Source organism: Cryptomeria japonica, chromosome 10 (genome assembly GCF_030272615.1).
Source record: "Cryptomeria japonica chromosome 10, Sugi_1.0, whole genome shotgun sequence".
Taxonomy (NCBI): Eukaryota; Viridiplantae; Streptophyta; class Pinopsida; order Cupressales; family Cupressaceae; genus Cryptomeria; species Cryptomeria japonica.
In genome coordinates, this window is record NC_081414.1 from 898066573 (window position 1) to 898083353 (window position 16781).

Here is a 16781-nt window from a genome sequence, read left to right on the forward strand (position 1 = left end):
TGGATTGAAGAATGCATGCGACACATATCAACATGCTATGACAATGATATTTCATGACCTTATGTACAAAGTAATGGAAGATTATGTGGATGACATATTGTGAAAATCCAAGACAAGAGAAAAACATCTAGCAATCCTTGAGTATATATTTTAGCGTTTAGCAAAATATAAGTTACGTCTCAACCTTGAAAAGTGTGTGTTTGGGGTTACATCAGGGAAACTTCTAGGATTCATCATTTCCTAGTGTGGCATTGAGGTTGATCCCAAGAAAGTTAAAGCAATAATGGAAATGCCTCCTCCCAAAACATTATGAAATCTGTGCAGCCTACAAGGAAAATTACAATTTTTCAGGTGATTCATCGTACAGTTAGCAGATAAATGTCAACCTTTCACTCATCTTATCAAGAAAGGTGCAGAGTTTAAGTGGGATATACAATGTCAACAATTTTTTGATAAAATCAAAGAATATCTAGCCCATCCACTAGTTCTAATGACACCCATTCCAGGTTATCCTTTGATTTTATACATTTTCATAACTACAATAGCAGTGGAGGCATTACTTGAACAACTTGATGATGAAGGCAAGGAAAGAGCAATTTATTACATCAATCGCACATTAGTGGGATGTGAGCTTAATTATTCTCCAATGGAAAAAGCATGCCTAGCTGTCATCTTTTATTCTCAGAAGTTGCAACACTACAAGCTAAGTCATACAGTGAAGCTCATTTGTAAAATTGATCCTTTTAAATATCTACTTTCCAAAACCACTCTAATAGGACGTATGGCCAAGTGGGTCATGTTGCTCAGCAAGTTTGACATTCAATATGTGGATCGAAAATCTATCAAAGGGCTGGTCATTGCTGATCAGTTAGAAGAAACACCATTATTGGATGCATACCCACTCATAACAGAATTCCCTAATGAATATGTATGCATAGTCAGTGCACAACGTCCTTGGAAATTATTTTTTGATGGTTCACATACTCAAAGAGGCATTGGTACAGGATTCTTGATTGTAACACCCCAGGGAGATCTAATTCCAAAATCTTTCAAGCAGGCATTCCCGTGCACTAATAATATTGCTGAGTATGAAGCCTTTATCATTAGTTTGAAGATAACTATCCAATGGAATATATCAAATCTTTTGGTTTATGGAGATTCACAACCTATCATCCGACAAACTAATGACGAATACCAGACTAAAGATGATAAGCTTCTACCTTACAAAAGGATGGTTGATGACTTTAAGAGTAATTTTTAGAATATCATCTTTGATCAGGTTCCACGAGCTCAAAATAAGGTAGCTGACACAATGGCCACCATTGGATCCCTCCAGGATATTAGATCAGATAGTTCGTGATATGAATTCTTAGTTGAACAACTTCTACAACCACCATTTGAGATATTGCACACAAACATGGTGTGCAACATTGTTGGACCCCAATCGCCCTGGTACCATGACATCCATGGATATCTCAAAGATTTTACCCTCCCTAAAACCATATCTTGTAATGACCACTGAAATCTTATTCGTTGTTGTGCCCAATTCACCCTCATAGGATAAAATCTATATTGTCCCGGCTATCATGACATACTTTCTCAGTGTCTTGATTTGAATGAAGCTAAACTTGTGATGCAAGAAGTTCACGCTGGTACTTGTGGTGCTCACACAAGCGGATACATTCTACACGTGGGATATTACTAGCCCACCATGGAACGTGATTGTTGTGACTTTGTCAAGAAATGTGTATCTTGTCAACAGCACGGGGATTTGATTCATCTTCCAGCGTAAGATTTGTGACCTATTGCAACACCATGGCCATTTTCAACATGGAGCCTCAACCTCATTGGTAAGATCCACCCTCCTTCACAAGATGGACACAAATTTATCATTGTTGCAACATAATACTTCACTAAATGGGTGGAAGCCATTTCCCTTACCCTTACTACTATGTCCAAGTATCCAGATTCATCCTATATCACATCATTTGTCATTATGGGATTTCCTCCACCATCATTACTGACAATGGAACCCAATTTAAAAACCAACCCATGCGCGACCTTTTCTCAACATTCCATATCTATCATCGTTGGTCTACACCATACTACCCCCAAGGGAATGACCAAGACGAGACAACTAACAAAATATTGCTCTGTATCTTAAAGAAAGTTGTCAATGAAACTGGTCGTCACTGGCACCTCAATCTCAATCCCATCTTATGGGCTTACCAAACTAGTATTCGGACTCCTATGGGAGCCACCTCCTACTCCCTTGTTTATGGTGCAGAAGTGGTCTTACCAATTGAGGTCGAACTACCATCATCGTGCATCTCTCTGAAGGATTTTGTTTTTTATGAAGACTATAGAGTGGCAAGACTAGCACAACTAGATCTTCTTGATGAACAATGTCAAAAAGCCTATGATCATATGCAAATATATCAGATCCTCCTCAAGAGGCAATATCAGAAGAAAGTCCACCACCATGAGTTTGAAGTGGGGGATCTAGTCCTAAGAGAAAACCCATGAAATCAACAAAACCACCAAAAGAAAGGAAAGTTTGAAGCAAACTGGTTCGTTCCATATGTGATCACAACAAGATATGGTTCAGGTGCATACCAGTTATCCACTCCAGAAGGGGAACCTCTAAATGATCCCCTTAACATTCTGCACTTGAAGAAATTCTATGCCTAGTCTATGGAAGTGTACCTCAGATTTTTGAGAAATCAGAAAATATCAAAAAAGTCAACAAATCATAAAATTCCCCCCCAAAAAAAAAAAATTTTAAAAAATTCGTCCTTTGGTGAAAACCACTTCTTGTGGCTCCTTGGGCATGTATATATGGTGAAAACCTGGAAACATATGCCATATGTACCAAAGGGTAGTTCCATTATCTTTTTCCCTTCTTTTAACCCTTCTTGGTGCGGTATCTATCGCTACTCGATGACATCATCTTGAACTTTCCCCGCACGGTATCTCATGTTACTCGCATCCCACTTCATCACATTGATAATATGATGAAACAATAAGGATCTGATCAACTACTGAGAGGGGGGTGAATCAATAGATAGAAAACAATTAAACTTTCACCAAACTTAATCCCAACTCAGAAACAACTTGCTAGACTAACTAGTTTAGATACTGTATCAAAAAGTGCAACTGCACTGTCAAACTTTACCGGTTGATCAAAGCATCAATGATACAATGCAACAGATCTGAAACTCACATACCATTTAACCAAAACATGAAACCACTTTACTAACATCAGTAATAGCTCATTTTAGATTTGGAAATAGCACTATCTTGCTTGGTCAGATCCTTTTTTGCTCCTATCTGCCTTCACAACATTCTGTAGACACTCCTTCTGGTTTGGCAACAATTACACTACCACACTTAACCAAATTGCCATCACAATTACAACCAACTCATCGACCTTAAATACAAATACAATAGGTCAGTAACACATCACAAAACCTACAAATCTCATGGAGATTACAAACATATCGATTCAATCATAATCGTTGGATGACATAGCAATCAACTACACATTGTTTTAGACAACTTCAACCACTCCTAGATCATCGCACATTGGATCATGTAGCTCATCACACATTTTCCACTTCATGCTATGCCTTTTCTCATTCCCAAGATAAACAGTTATCTTCATGCACCAAAACCCACTTTGAAACTCATCACGTGCATCATGCTTATGTGGCATCTTCATCTCCGGTCATCATTTGATCAAAGATCATCACAACCGATTCACCAAGATCCATTGGTTAGGGTTTTGCTTATGAATTGGTTAGGGTTACCGGTTGATCACTCTGCTTGAATACCAATACCGGTTTCCTTCACTACTTTACTACCGGTTGCATTACTACATCATTGCCGGTTGCAATACAACTCTATTACCAATTACTATTGACATCAATGACAACACTATACTTCATCAATGCAATCTTCATGCAATGGCAACAATCTCCCCCTTTGACATTGATGGCAATACAAATATCAATACCCTTTGATTGCGATGATTGAGAGTAATTCACATACACATGTATAGGAATCATGGTTTACATTTTTTCATATACTCTCCTTCAACTGTATCTTCATGTCTTCAGCTGGTAACTAGCTATCAACCATATATAGTTCTTCTCCCCCTTTGACAACAATGCCAAAGTGAAAGGTAACCATTCCATGCTTCACTGATCTGCAACTAGTTGCTCCCCCTGTGGAGTAGCTCCACTCTACACCAATCCATCTTCAAGATTTTCAATAAGCTTTGGGACTGGTATCTTCCACATCTGCTTAATTGACTTCATGTAGGGGTACAACCCCTAACTTAGCTCTAAGATACTCAAATGTAGCCTTAGGTTGAGGTTTAGTAAAGATATCTACTAGTTGTTCCTTAGTAGATACATGCTCCATTGACACATCTTTACTTTGAACTTTCTCTCTCAAGAAATGATACTTCAACTCCATATGCTTTTTCCTAGCATGCAATACCAAGTTCTTATAAATGTTTATTGTATTGATGTTATCACAGAAAATCCTTACCAATTTTGATAGCTTCAACTTAAAACCTTTGAAAATGTGTTTCATCCAGAATGCCTGGGTACAATTCATATATGTTGCAACATATTCAGCTTCTGCAGTTGATTGTGAGATACAACTTTTTTTCTTGTTGCTCCAAGATACTAGTCTTCCTCCAAGAAAGAATGCTCCTTTGGTTGTACTCTACTTGTCATCAACATTGCCTGCCCAGTCGACATCTGTATAGACTTTTAAATCAATGTCTCCTCCATATGGATACCACAATTCATAATCAATTGTACCTTTCAAATATCTAAAAATTCTTTGAGTTGCTATCATGTGTGTCTCCTTCAGGCTTTTCTGAAATCTGGCAACCAATCCTACTACATGAGCAATATTCGGTCTGTTGTGGATAATATAATGTAGTTTACCTATCATTGACCTGTACTTCTTTTCATCCACTGATGCAGAATCATCCTCTTTAGACAATTTACAACCTGTAACCATTGGTGTTCCAACTGGTTTACAGTCTCCCATTCCAAAAGTCTTCAATACTTCTTTCACATATTTGGATTGTGTGATGAAAATACCATTCTTCATCTGTTGGATTTGCAGAGCTATGAAATTTTTTATTTCACCTACTAGTGACATCTCAAACTCATTCTTCATCTCATTCGCAAAATCATGACACATATCATCATTTCCTCCAAAAATGATATCATCCACAAATACCTAACTTACCCGTATCTTATCTCCTTTTGACTTGAGATATATATTGTTGTCTTCACTGGTTCTTTGAAAAACCTATCTTCACCAAGTGAGAATGCAATCTTTCATACCATGCTCTAGGTGCTTGCTTTAGTCCATATAATGCCTTATGTAATTTGTACACCATGTCCTTATCTATAGTTAAAGCATAACCATCTGGTTGTTCAATGTAGACTTCCTCTTCCAATATTCCATTTAGGACTGTTGACTTAACATCCATCAGATATACTTTGAATCCTCTGTATTCTGCAAATGCAAGTAGAGTCCTTACTCCTTCCAATCTTGCAACTAGTGCAAATGTCTCACCATAGTCTTCACCTTCTTCTTGTGCATATCCTTTGCATACCAGTCTGGCTTTATTTCTGACCACTATTCCATCTTCATTTAGTTTATTTCTGAAAACCCATTTTGTACCTATTACATTCTTGTTCTCCGGTATGGGTACCAATGACCAAGTATTATTCTTCTCTATATGGTCAAGTTCTTCTTCCATTGCCTTGACCCAGTCTTCATCTGCAAATGCTTCTTTTGCAATTCTAGGCTCAATGGTGGAAATCATACAAGAGTTCTCTCTAAGCCTTGTTCTAGTTAGCACACCTACATTTGTGTCTCTAATTATCTGTTCGGGGATATGATTGAGTCTAACATACCTTGGAATGACATGATCTTGATTTCCAGGTTCATCTTCTTCTTCACTTTCTTCTTCTTCTGTTGGACCTCCTTGTTTTGGTTGAATCAGGGCTTCTCTGTTCTATTCTTCAACTTTTGGCTTCACTGGTTCCAGTTCCAAAAACAATGTGTAAGGTTCTTCTTCTTCCTTCTCCTTACTGGTTTCTCCTGATTTCTCAGAAAACTCATCAACTCAGACATTAACACTTTCAATGATCTTGGTCTGGTTGTTGTAACACTTTTAAGATTTTCTCTTGGTGGAGTAACAAAGAAATATTCCTTCATCACTCTTGGCATCAAACTTACCAACATAATCACCTCTTTTAATAAAAAAATCTTCTACCAAAAAACTTAAAGTAATTGACATTAGCTGATCTACCATACCAATACTCATAGGGATTTTTATCCTTACCTCTTTTAACTAGTATCTGGTTCATTGTGTAAACAATTGTGCTGATAGCTTCTCTCCACAATGTCTTAGCTACACCTCCTTGAATTAGCATAGTCCTAGTAGCTTCAACAACTGATCAGTTATTCCTTTCTACAATACCATTCTATTGTGGTGTCCTAGGTGCAGAAATATACCTCTTAATTCCATTGTCTTCACAACAGTAACTTGTGAATTCCTCTGAAGTAAATTCACCACCTTGATCAGTTCTTAAGCACTTTATCTTCTTTCCACTTTCATTTTCAACTAAGGCTCTGAATGCCTTAAACTTGCTAAATTCTTATGTCTTAACTTTCAATAATGTGACTCATGTCATCCTTGAGCAATCATTAGTAAAAATCATGAAATTTCGATCACCTTGAATACTCCTAGTCCTCATTGGTCCACAAAGGTCGGTATGAACCAAATCTAGCAAATGTTCTGCTGAGAAAGATTTTCTCTTGAAGGTTGAGGATGTCATCTTCCCTAACTGCCATTCCTTGCACAAAGCATTCACCAGTTTGTCCAACTATGGCAAACCTCTTACTGATTTGGACTTATTGAGTTTTACAATGTTATCAAAATTTACATGACAGAATCTTCGATGCCAAAGCCAACTATCTTCTACTTTTGCAATTAAACAATTGTTGACTTTAGAACTTAAATGAAACAAGTTACCTCTGGTCTATTTGTCAATTGCAATCAGCTCACCTTTGCTTCCATAAATCTTGTAGACTCCATTCTTGAATTCTAGTGGGTAACCTTTGTCATTGAGTTGAGCAACACTCAAAAGATTGTGTTTCAGTCCTTCAACCCAGTAGACATCACCTGCACTACTTTTACCATTCAAAGAGATGGATCCCTTTCCTTTCACCATGCAGGGTGAGTCATTCCCAAATCTCACAACACCTCCATTAAACTCACTCAAACTAAGAAACTTACTCCGGTCACCAGCCATGTGGTGTGAACAACCACTGTCTATAATCCAATCATCAAAACTATCCATGTGAGAGACTAATGCCTTCTAATCTAATGTCTCTTCATTAATAGCAAAAAAAGACAATATCATCATTTTCATCTTCTTTAGATTCTCATCTGTAATTCCTCCATCCACTGCAATGAGACAATCTCTCTTACCTTTGCCTTTATACTTCTTATATTTCTCACATTTTTGCTCATTATCTCCATTAGGACATTTAGCAGCAATATGTCCAATCCTGTTACATGCAAAATATTTCAAAGATAATTTATCTCTGTACTTACTAGTACCTCTGGGTAACCGCTTGGCCAACAATGCTTCAAGCTCAATCAACCTGTCTTCATCATCTACCTCTCTATTGGATCTGGACTCATGACTGTGGCTCACTTCTTTGATTTTCCTTACCGGTGGGGTTGAAATTGAAGCTCAAAATGCAGATTCTGATCTTTGAACACTTCCATCAAAACCATTTAATTCAAATGCAATTAATTTACCAATGATGGATTCAAGAGTTACCTTTGTTTTATCAATAGACTTGAGTTCCTGAATGGCTGCAACTCGGATAGCATAAACCGATAGAAGGGTTATCAACACCTTGCTAACCACTGTGGTATCCTCCATAGTACCTCCAACACTTTTGATCTCTTTGAATATCTCCTTGATACTTTGACCATACTGTTGAATGTTTTCACCTTCAGCCATCCGCATATCATCAAATTTACCTCTCAGACTCTCTTCTTTAGCTATCTTAACATGCTCATCACCACTATAGATATCTTCCAGTTTCTTCCAAACTTCATATGAAGTCTCCAATCCATGAACGTCAACATACTTTGAATCAGACAACGAATTGATAATGGCCTCTAATGCTTGATTGTTCTCCTATTGCTCCTTCTTTTGATCATCTGTCAGAATCCCACTAGGAAAGTTATATTTAGTAACAACATGTTCCCAATATTGACTTCCTAAGCTCTTGATATAGATCTTCATCCTATAACTCCAGATTCTATAGTTTTCCCTATTGAATTTTGGACCTTCTTTCTTCATCATGTTCTCCTAGATCTTTTCCTCAAGGTATTAGGCTTAAACACAAGAGGACCTAAAATGCTCTGATACCAATTGACAATATGATGAAACAATAAGGATCCGGTCAACTACTGAGAATGGGGGTGAATTAGTAGATAGAAAACAAACTAAACTTTCACCAAACTTAATCCCAACTTAGAAACAACTTGTTAAACTAACTGGTTTAGATACTATATCAAAAATTGCAACTACACTATCAAACTTTACTGGTTGATCAAAACATCAATGATACAATGCAACAGATCTGAAACTCACATACCATTTAACCAAAACATTAAACCACTTTACTAACATCAGTAATAGCTCATTTCAGATCACTTCCGATCATCTAAACATATCTAAGTGGATTTACCAGTTATTCAAACCAACCATATCAAAACACATCCATAAAATCATTCACCACTTGAAACAATGATTTTTCGTGTGGAAACCCAAATGGGAAAAAACACGGTGGGGATGAATACCCACAAGCATTTTGAACTCTTTTGAAGTTTGCCTTGCTAGGAGCCAAGCCTTGTTAGAAGCTTATACAATAATGTCCTATTAAGAATAGATCAGATTAGGGACCACCCGATTAAGGGTTCAACAATACCCTGTTAGGAGTAACCTCAATAGAGGATTTCAAATACAATCTAATGGATCACCTGGTTAGAGGATTTAAACGACACCAAGCCTGTTAAAGCTTACCCAGTTAAGGGATTTAACTGTTGTAATGATTAGAGAACAACAAGTTCTTTGTCGATCTGGAAATATCACTATCTTGCTTAGTTAGAACCTTTTCTGCTCCTATCTGCCTTCACAACATTCTACAGAGACTCCTTCTGGTTCGACAACAATCACACTACCACACTTAACAAAATTGCCAACACAATTACAAACAACTCATTGACCTTAAATACAAATACAATAGGTCGATAACACATCACAAAACCTACAAATCTCATAGAGATTACAAACATATCGGTTCAATCATAACCATTGGATTACATAGAAATCAACTACACATTGTTCTAGACAACATCAACTGCTCCTAGATCACCGCACATTAGATCCTATAGCTCATCATGTGTTTTCCACTTTGTGCTATGCATTTTCTCATTCCCAAGATAAACAGTTATCTTCACGCGCCAAAACCACTTTGAAACTCATCACACGCATCATGCTTATGTGGCATCTTCATCTCCGATCATCATTTGGTCAAAGATCATTACAACCGATTCACCAAGCTCCATCAGTTAGGGTTATGCTTATCAACTGGTTAGGGTTACCGGTTGATCACTCTGCTTGAATACCAATACCGATTTCCTTCACTGCTTTACTACCAGTTGCATTACTGCATCATTACCAATTGCAATACAACTTGATTACCGATTACTATTGACATCAATGAAAACACTATATTTCATCAATGCCAAGATGCATCTCATCCATCTCCTTTAGGTGCGGTATCCCATGATACCCACATCTCCATTCATCTCCATCCTTGTCGCTTGTACATAATCCTTGTAAGTATCTTGTTCATGCTTGGTCCTTTGTGCATAGTTGGTCTTTCATTGTTCATAGGCTACCTTTTATATAGGGTTTTCATTGTCCCTAGTTTGTTAGTTCCTTGTCTCGCTCGACAAGTCCCCTCCTCCTAGCTAGTTCTTCAGTAGGTTCGTTTAGTATCTGGATCTTCTCGTGTCTCTCAGGTCCATTTTTTGTAATCCTTGGTTCATCTGTCATCTCCCCTGGTGTTGTTTCGAGATGTATCCTTCTCATCAACACCTGTCATGAGTCTGCATAGGATGTATCCTTCCTCTAGTCAGATAGCGTCATCAATTCTCATTCGTCCGTCATCCATCGATAAAAGACATTTGTGATACCTTGTTTTATTTTGGATTCTCTTCGATCTTTGTTTATCTTTCAAATCTCCTTGAATCTTGTTTCCTCTTGGTCACCATGAGCACTAGGAATAATAGGGCTCAGGAGGGGATCTTGCTGCTCTTTGGTTTTTGCCTGGCGTGTCTTTTTGGTATGTCCCTTTGTTGTTCCCTCATGAGGTATCTGTTATCTCATGTTACGTTGGGGAATATCTTCTTCTTGTGGTCATTCTAACATCATTTCCTGTAGGGTCTCTGTAACTCTATGTGATGTTCGATTAGCCTGCATGTCTATGCATATGTGTCAGTCCATGCATTGGCTGTGAAATTCCACCCTGGTTCACTATACCTTGGTCGACTCATAGGCAATGCTAAATCAAAATAAGTTCTCACTACATGGTCTCTCGTTTTACGTGGATGTTTGCACTCCATGATTTTCCTTCACCTTCATTGTATCTCCTTTTGCATTTATTCCCTCCCTTCCTCCTTGGGATGTGCACATGTTCCTTGTCTGTTTCCTCCCTCGCTTGTCTGGTCTAGTTCTCTTGGAGCAGTATTCATCGCATCTTGCGTCACATATGGGCTAGCACATAATCCATATCTATCATATCATATCACATGCATTGTATTCTCTATAGCATCCCGCATCACATATGGGTTAGCACATAATCCATATATCCAATCACATCATATGCATCCATAGCTCATGTCATACATACATAATATCATCACATCCTGCATCACCAATGAGTTAGTTCATTGCATATAACCTCTATCATACATCCATGCATCTCATAATCATGTAAGCATAGGTCGTCATAAAAGCATAAATCATACATAGCATATATCATGGCATCATATACATCCATACATGAATCATATCATATACATCCATACATGAATCATAAATCTCATAGAAAAACATCATATGGCGAAACCAAAAATAGAGTGTATATCATACATATCATCATCGTCATGTCAATACAAAATGTACATATATATCAATGTGTACATCATTTGTTGTATCTAATCAAAAGATGAATCAAGTACATACAAATACCATAACGAATGGTGATCACCCATCATACTCATAACACACACATGAGGAGCAAAAGAAAATGGGTACAAAACATACATACATACTGTATATGGTGAAAATGGATAACAATAATAACGATATTGAAAGGCTAAATGAATTCAACCACAAAACCCTAGCCTAACAACAACAAAGATCCACCATAACATATGAAGATTACCTAAGACAATGCAAATCAAATGAAATCACAAAGATTATACCATCACATGTCCAATAGGGTTTGGATCTCCATTCTTCCTATCTCTATTGATCTTGCTTGATATATTTGCTCTCAGATTTTATGTGCACAAGAGCTCAACAAAGAACGGAATGTGGTTGCAAGTAGGATCGCATATGCCAAATAGTCAATTGATCAAGTAGTTAGGGTTTGATAATGAAGGAAGCATCTCCTTATATAGAAGACACTATATGAAATGGAGGGATAAGATTGAGAGGTGTAAAAGGAGGTCGGCTATGATTAGAGGGTAGGTAAAAGAAATAATAAAATAATGAAAGGGGTAGGTAGTGTAGGAATTAAGAGATGAATGACATGTGTCATGGGTAGAAAAGGCTAAAGAATTAATTAATTAAATAAAGATTTATTTAATTAATAGAAGAAGTGGGATCAATTAAATAAATAAAATATTTATTTAATTTAGGAAAAGGATACTTTAAATAAATAAATGTATTTATTTAAATGAGAAATAAGGCTAGAAGAGGATACATTAATTAATTAAATAAATAAAGATTTATTTAATTAATAGAAGAATTAAGCTTAGATAATTAAATAAATAAAATATTTATTTAATTTGACTGGACAATTTTGGGTGTCTACACATACATACATACATACATACATACATACATACATACATACATACATAGATATATATATATATATATATATATCGAGTTGTGTCCGCTGTATGGTGTACCAAAATTATCAAAACCACATCATCTGCATAGTCATTTGCTCTCTAGTAACTGGGTTGGTCCCTATCCTTGCCCTTGTCCCTATCTCGATGATCCTTGTACGGATCCTGATTTTGACACTATAGTGTCCTCTGTCTGAGCCCTCCATCTGGTCAATCCACCTATGTTGCGGTTGGTTCTCCCTATCCCCCCACTGGATCCTCCACTATGTAAGGAACTAGCTGCTCTATCTCGAGGAGGTGGCACATATTTCTCCCTCAACTCTGCTAGTACTACCTACTTGTACTGACCCCTGTACCATCCGACTTGATGAGATAGGGCCTCCATCTCAACCATCTATTGTCGCACAACCTACATCAGCTCCCCTCTGCCCCTAACGAGCACAACCTATCTCCTGGCCTCATCCCTCTCCCTCTAGTAGTGGGCCATTGTCTCCTCTATCCTCCGTTGAGAGTGCTCCATCGCCTCTCTCATAGCTATCATTGCATCCCTCTATCGGAGGAAGTTGTCCCTCTCTGCCTGCAACTGTTCCCTCACACTCTCTGCTACGTCCCTCTCTTTGGAGGAGCCTGTCTCTCTCTGTCTACACCTGTCTCCTGGCCCCCTTTGCGGCATCTCTCCCCCCATGGATTAATTAAATGTAATTAATTAATTTGGTTCAAATTCCTATTTGAGCACATGGCTTCTCACTTTTCTCCAAAAACCTCCTTCCAATCCTGTCCTAACCAACCCTATCCTTCTAACCCACTACCCTATCCTAGTCATCCTCCCTAACCAACCATATCCTATCCCTTCCAACCTCCTCCCACATGTGTGTGCACATCCTAACCAATTCCTTATTTTGGGGAAAATATCCTATTTTGGGTGGCCTTTTCCAAAATAGACATGTGTCCATGTCACTCTTCTTATTTTTGGGTGGCTTTGCTGAAAATAGACATGTGTCCTCAGGGACACATGTCACTCTTCCTATTTTTGGATGGCTTTGCCCAAAATAGACACGTGTCCTCATGGACACATGCCATTCCTTTTCTTTATAGTTGAGCCAGTTTCCCTTTTTGGAGGACAAGTTTCTCCTCTTCACCTCCCCTCTCCTTCCTCTCATCTCCTATTTAATCCCCCTCGTTTTAGACCAGATCATCCACTTTTCATACATCATATCATTACTCTGCCAAAATCATTATTCAACCTATCCATTATCATTTTCATCCATCAATCCATTATCATTTGCATTTTCTATCATGGAGCAATATCGAACATTCGAAGCTACGTCATGAGCACACATCCAATCGTGAAATAATCAAATCGAAGCGAGCATTTGGTTGGCATTTGTGTTATTGTTTTTATGCTTATTTTGATTTTATCATTCCAATCTTGAGGTGTATGATGCATTGTGTTTTTTCGGTTAATTAGCTTTATTTTTAGCCCTTAGTTTAGCATGCACATTTTTCATTACACAGAAACAAAATTTTATTCCACCCACCAAGAACACATTAAATCAAGCAAATTAGAGTTCTTGAATCACATTTTCTTAAATCTAAATTGGCATTTGGTGGGAGGAGCTTTTTCATTGTTTTGTAAATCTACTAGGAAATGACTAGAAATTGGGTTTGATTTGATAAAGGAATTTAGCATAAAAGGAGTGTTCATCCATTCTTCAAACATGAGGAATCAGTCAAGGCACTTAACAATGTTTGTAAACACATCTCTCCTATTTTTCTAGGTGTAAAGACCATTTGATGACTTGATGTCTATCATGTCGTTAGCTTGAACAAAGGCTTTGAAGTCAATCCGTGTTTGCGATACATGCCAATGACCCCCTGATTTCTCACTTGGATCAAGGATTCCATTGAAGTCCTCAACTACAATGAACCTTCTAGCAATAAAATCATGTCCAAGATCATCCCAAAGAGCCTTTTTTTCTTCTGTCTTCACAAGTCCATAAATGTTGTATATGTACAAATTGAGATCCGAGTGCAGGATTTTTACCTTTGCTTTTAGCCAATTTTTATTCATAGACATCATGGAGATTGATATTTTCTTGGGCCTCCACATAATTCATAAACCCTCAGAAGCACCTACATAATTATTAAACCTGCCTTTCAATCCTTTGCAATGTTTGACAAAGACCTCCACCTCTATAATTGATGATTTTATTTCCTAGAAAAAAAACTAAATCAATCAATTGATTCTATAATAAATGCTTGATCATGCACCTTCTTTTAGGGGTGTTTAAGCCCCTAACATTCCATGCGAGGATCTTCATTATCATCTAGGGGAGGGATCCTCTCCCCTGGATCTCAAAATGCATTTTTTAATGGATAATTATTCCTTCACTAGCCCATCTTCTTCTCTCTTTTGCTTGTTGGTTTTCCTACCCATTTTGGATTTAACTGGATCAATATTGATTTGCTTGGCCATTATCTGACATATATGTCTGAGTCGATGATTTCTGGGAATTTCTCTTCCATGTAAGGCTCAAAAAGTGCTTCATTTCCTCTGTCTTTGTAATGTGTTTTTTAGGAGTCTCAACTACATCAATGGTTTATTTGTTGAGATATTTGTCTTCCTGTATTTGATAGGCTTCCCTTTCTTCGAATGATCTTTGGACCTGGGGAGAAGAGGAAAAATTTGATTGTGCTTGGTCCTATATAACTTATGATGCCTTAAGTTTATCCAATTTTATTTGTTACTCTTTGGTTCTACATTGATGTGTAGGCTTATCCATATCAAAGGGGCGTCTTTCCGCAATTTGCACTTCTTTCTGCTTGTCTGCAATTTTCTTTAGGATCCATTTATATGGTTTTGGCTTGGGGCATCCTTCATAACATGACTTCTACTTTCACATCTAAGATAATAGAATTTTCTTGTTTCCATTTTCACTATTTTTTCCCAAATACCTCTAGTAGATGTAAGATGAATGAAGTTAGGGATTAAGTCAATAGAAATGAGTCATATTTTCCCATATCCAAATAGTGAACATACCCAATTTTGATCCAATCAGTTTAAGGCAATCCCCGATCCAATACTTCAATGGTAGGTTATATAAATGAATCCAAAAACCACAATTACATGGTGATTTCAATCTAGGGTTAAAGTTATTAACCCACTTATGAACATATATTAGGTTTCCTTATATCGAACATGGTGATGCATTGATGATCTTATTTCTTTATATCTTTGATTCAAATTCCACAATAAAGAAGTTCTTTGGCATAAAATTTATCCTTGTCTTAGCTTTCTAGTTGTTTTCTACCCATGTCACATCTCTTCTTTGTGAGGGTTTTGTTGGTTCCCAAAATGGACGACGGGTTTACACTACTTTGCAGGGCAGAGACCAAGCTGATTTCCTCCAAATATCTATAGAGAGCCACCTCCAACTATCAATACCTGTCAGGCTTGGACAAATAATAACAAGGACTGAAAGTCCTTCTACGCTTTAGGCTCTGTAGAACCAGGGAGGGTGACCCCTTCAGTAAGAAATTCCTGCTCTCTACAAGGATACTCATGAACTTTAATAAAAACAAAGAAGATTATCTCATAATAAGACTCAACAGAAAGGGAGAATGCTCAAGGATGGCAAATCCTTCAGTGATCCTCGACCTTAAGCTAGAGTATGAGAGATGGTGAGACTACTTTTTCATTATACATAAATCTTAGCAAATGATTGTTTTGATATTCATGAGATTCGCTCTGAGAGATCATAAAGAAGATAAAACCAGAAACCGATAACCTAATGAGATTTGCTAGCAAATACCAGTGCCTTATTCATTTGGGTTACAAAGTCTATGAAAAGTGTTACTGAAAATCTGATAAAACTTCATCTGATAGCTGGTCTAGCCTGAAATAATACTGCCTTACAATATTGCTCTGCTTATAATATTTTATCTGAACTACTTATCGAATCCTATGGTGAGCCTTATTTCCTCTATAATCTTATTTAAGCATTTTAATTAACCCCTTGGACTAAAGAATTGAATAGAAGAATATATACATCATAACAATGCAATAAACAAACGAAACCCTTGATCCCATTTGATTAAAAGAAAATAAAATCGTACACAGGAGAGTAAAGATCAGGAAACTATATTTGCATTAATATCATGAGCTATCTTTTATTAGATGATAGCCAACAAATCCAAATACAAAATGACCCACTGGAAAAAGGGGAAACCTGCAACTATACTAGTCCCTGTTATTTCCGATGACTCTCTAGAACTATTTTGGACCTAACCCTGCAGAAAAGACCTATATTATGTTGGCATTTGGCATTATAAAAGACAAGGAGAGATTGTTGGCATTTCAATAAAGATATTAAGAAGGTTGTTGATGATTATGGATATAACTGATTAAGGATGTTTACTGTCTTAGTATTATTATTTTGTCATTGATGTCAAGAAATTGATTTTCTAATTCAGTATGATGTTGCCATATCTTGAGAAGTATGATTTGATG

At 37.1% G+C, this 16781-nt stretch overlaps 1 protein-coding gene across 1 annotated transcript; it reads left to right on the forward strand.

The window, feature by feature from the left end:
- The first annotated feature begins 490 nt into the window (after window positions 1-490).
- Window positions 491-1261, forward strand: LOC131046688 (uncharacterized). Its single transcript, XM_057980473.2, has one exon. The coding sequence runs from the start codon at window positions 491-493 to the stop codon at window positions 1259-1261; it is 771 nt and encodes a 256-aa protein (XP_057836456.2).
- The last annotated feature ends 15520 nt before the right edge of the window (window positions 1262-16781 follow it).

Bases quoted from the DNA above. Each gene is read 5' to 3' on its own strand.
- LOC131046688 (XM_057980473.2), top strand. From the start codon at position 491: ATGACACCCATTCCAGGTTATCCTTTGATTTTATACATTTTCATAACT.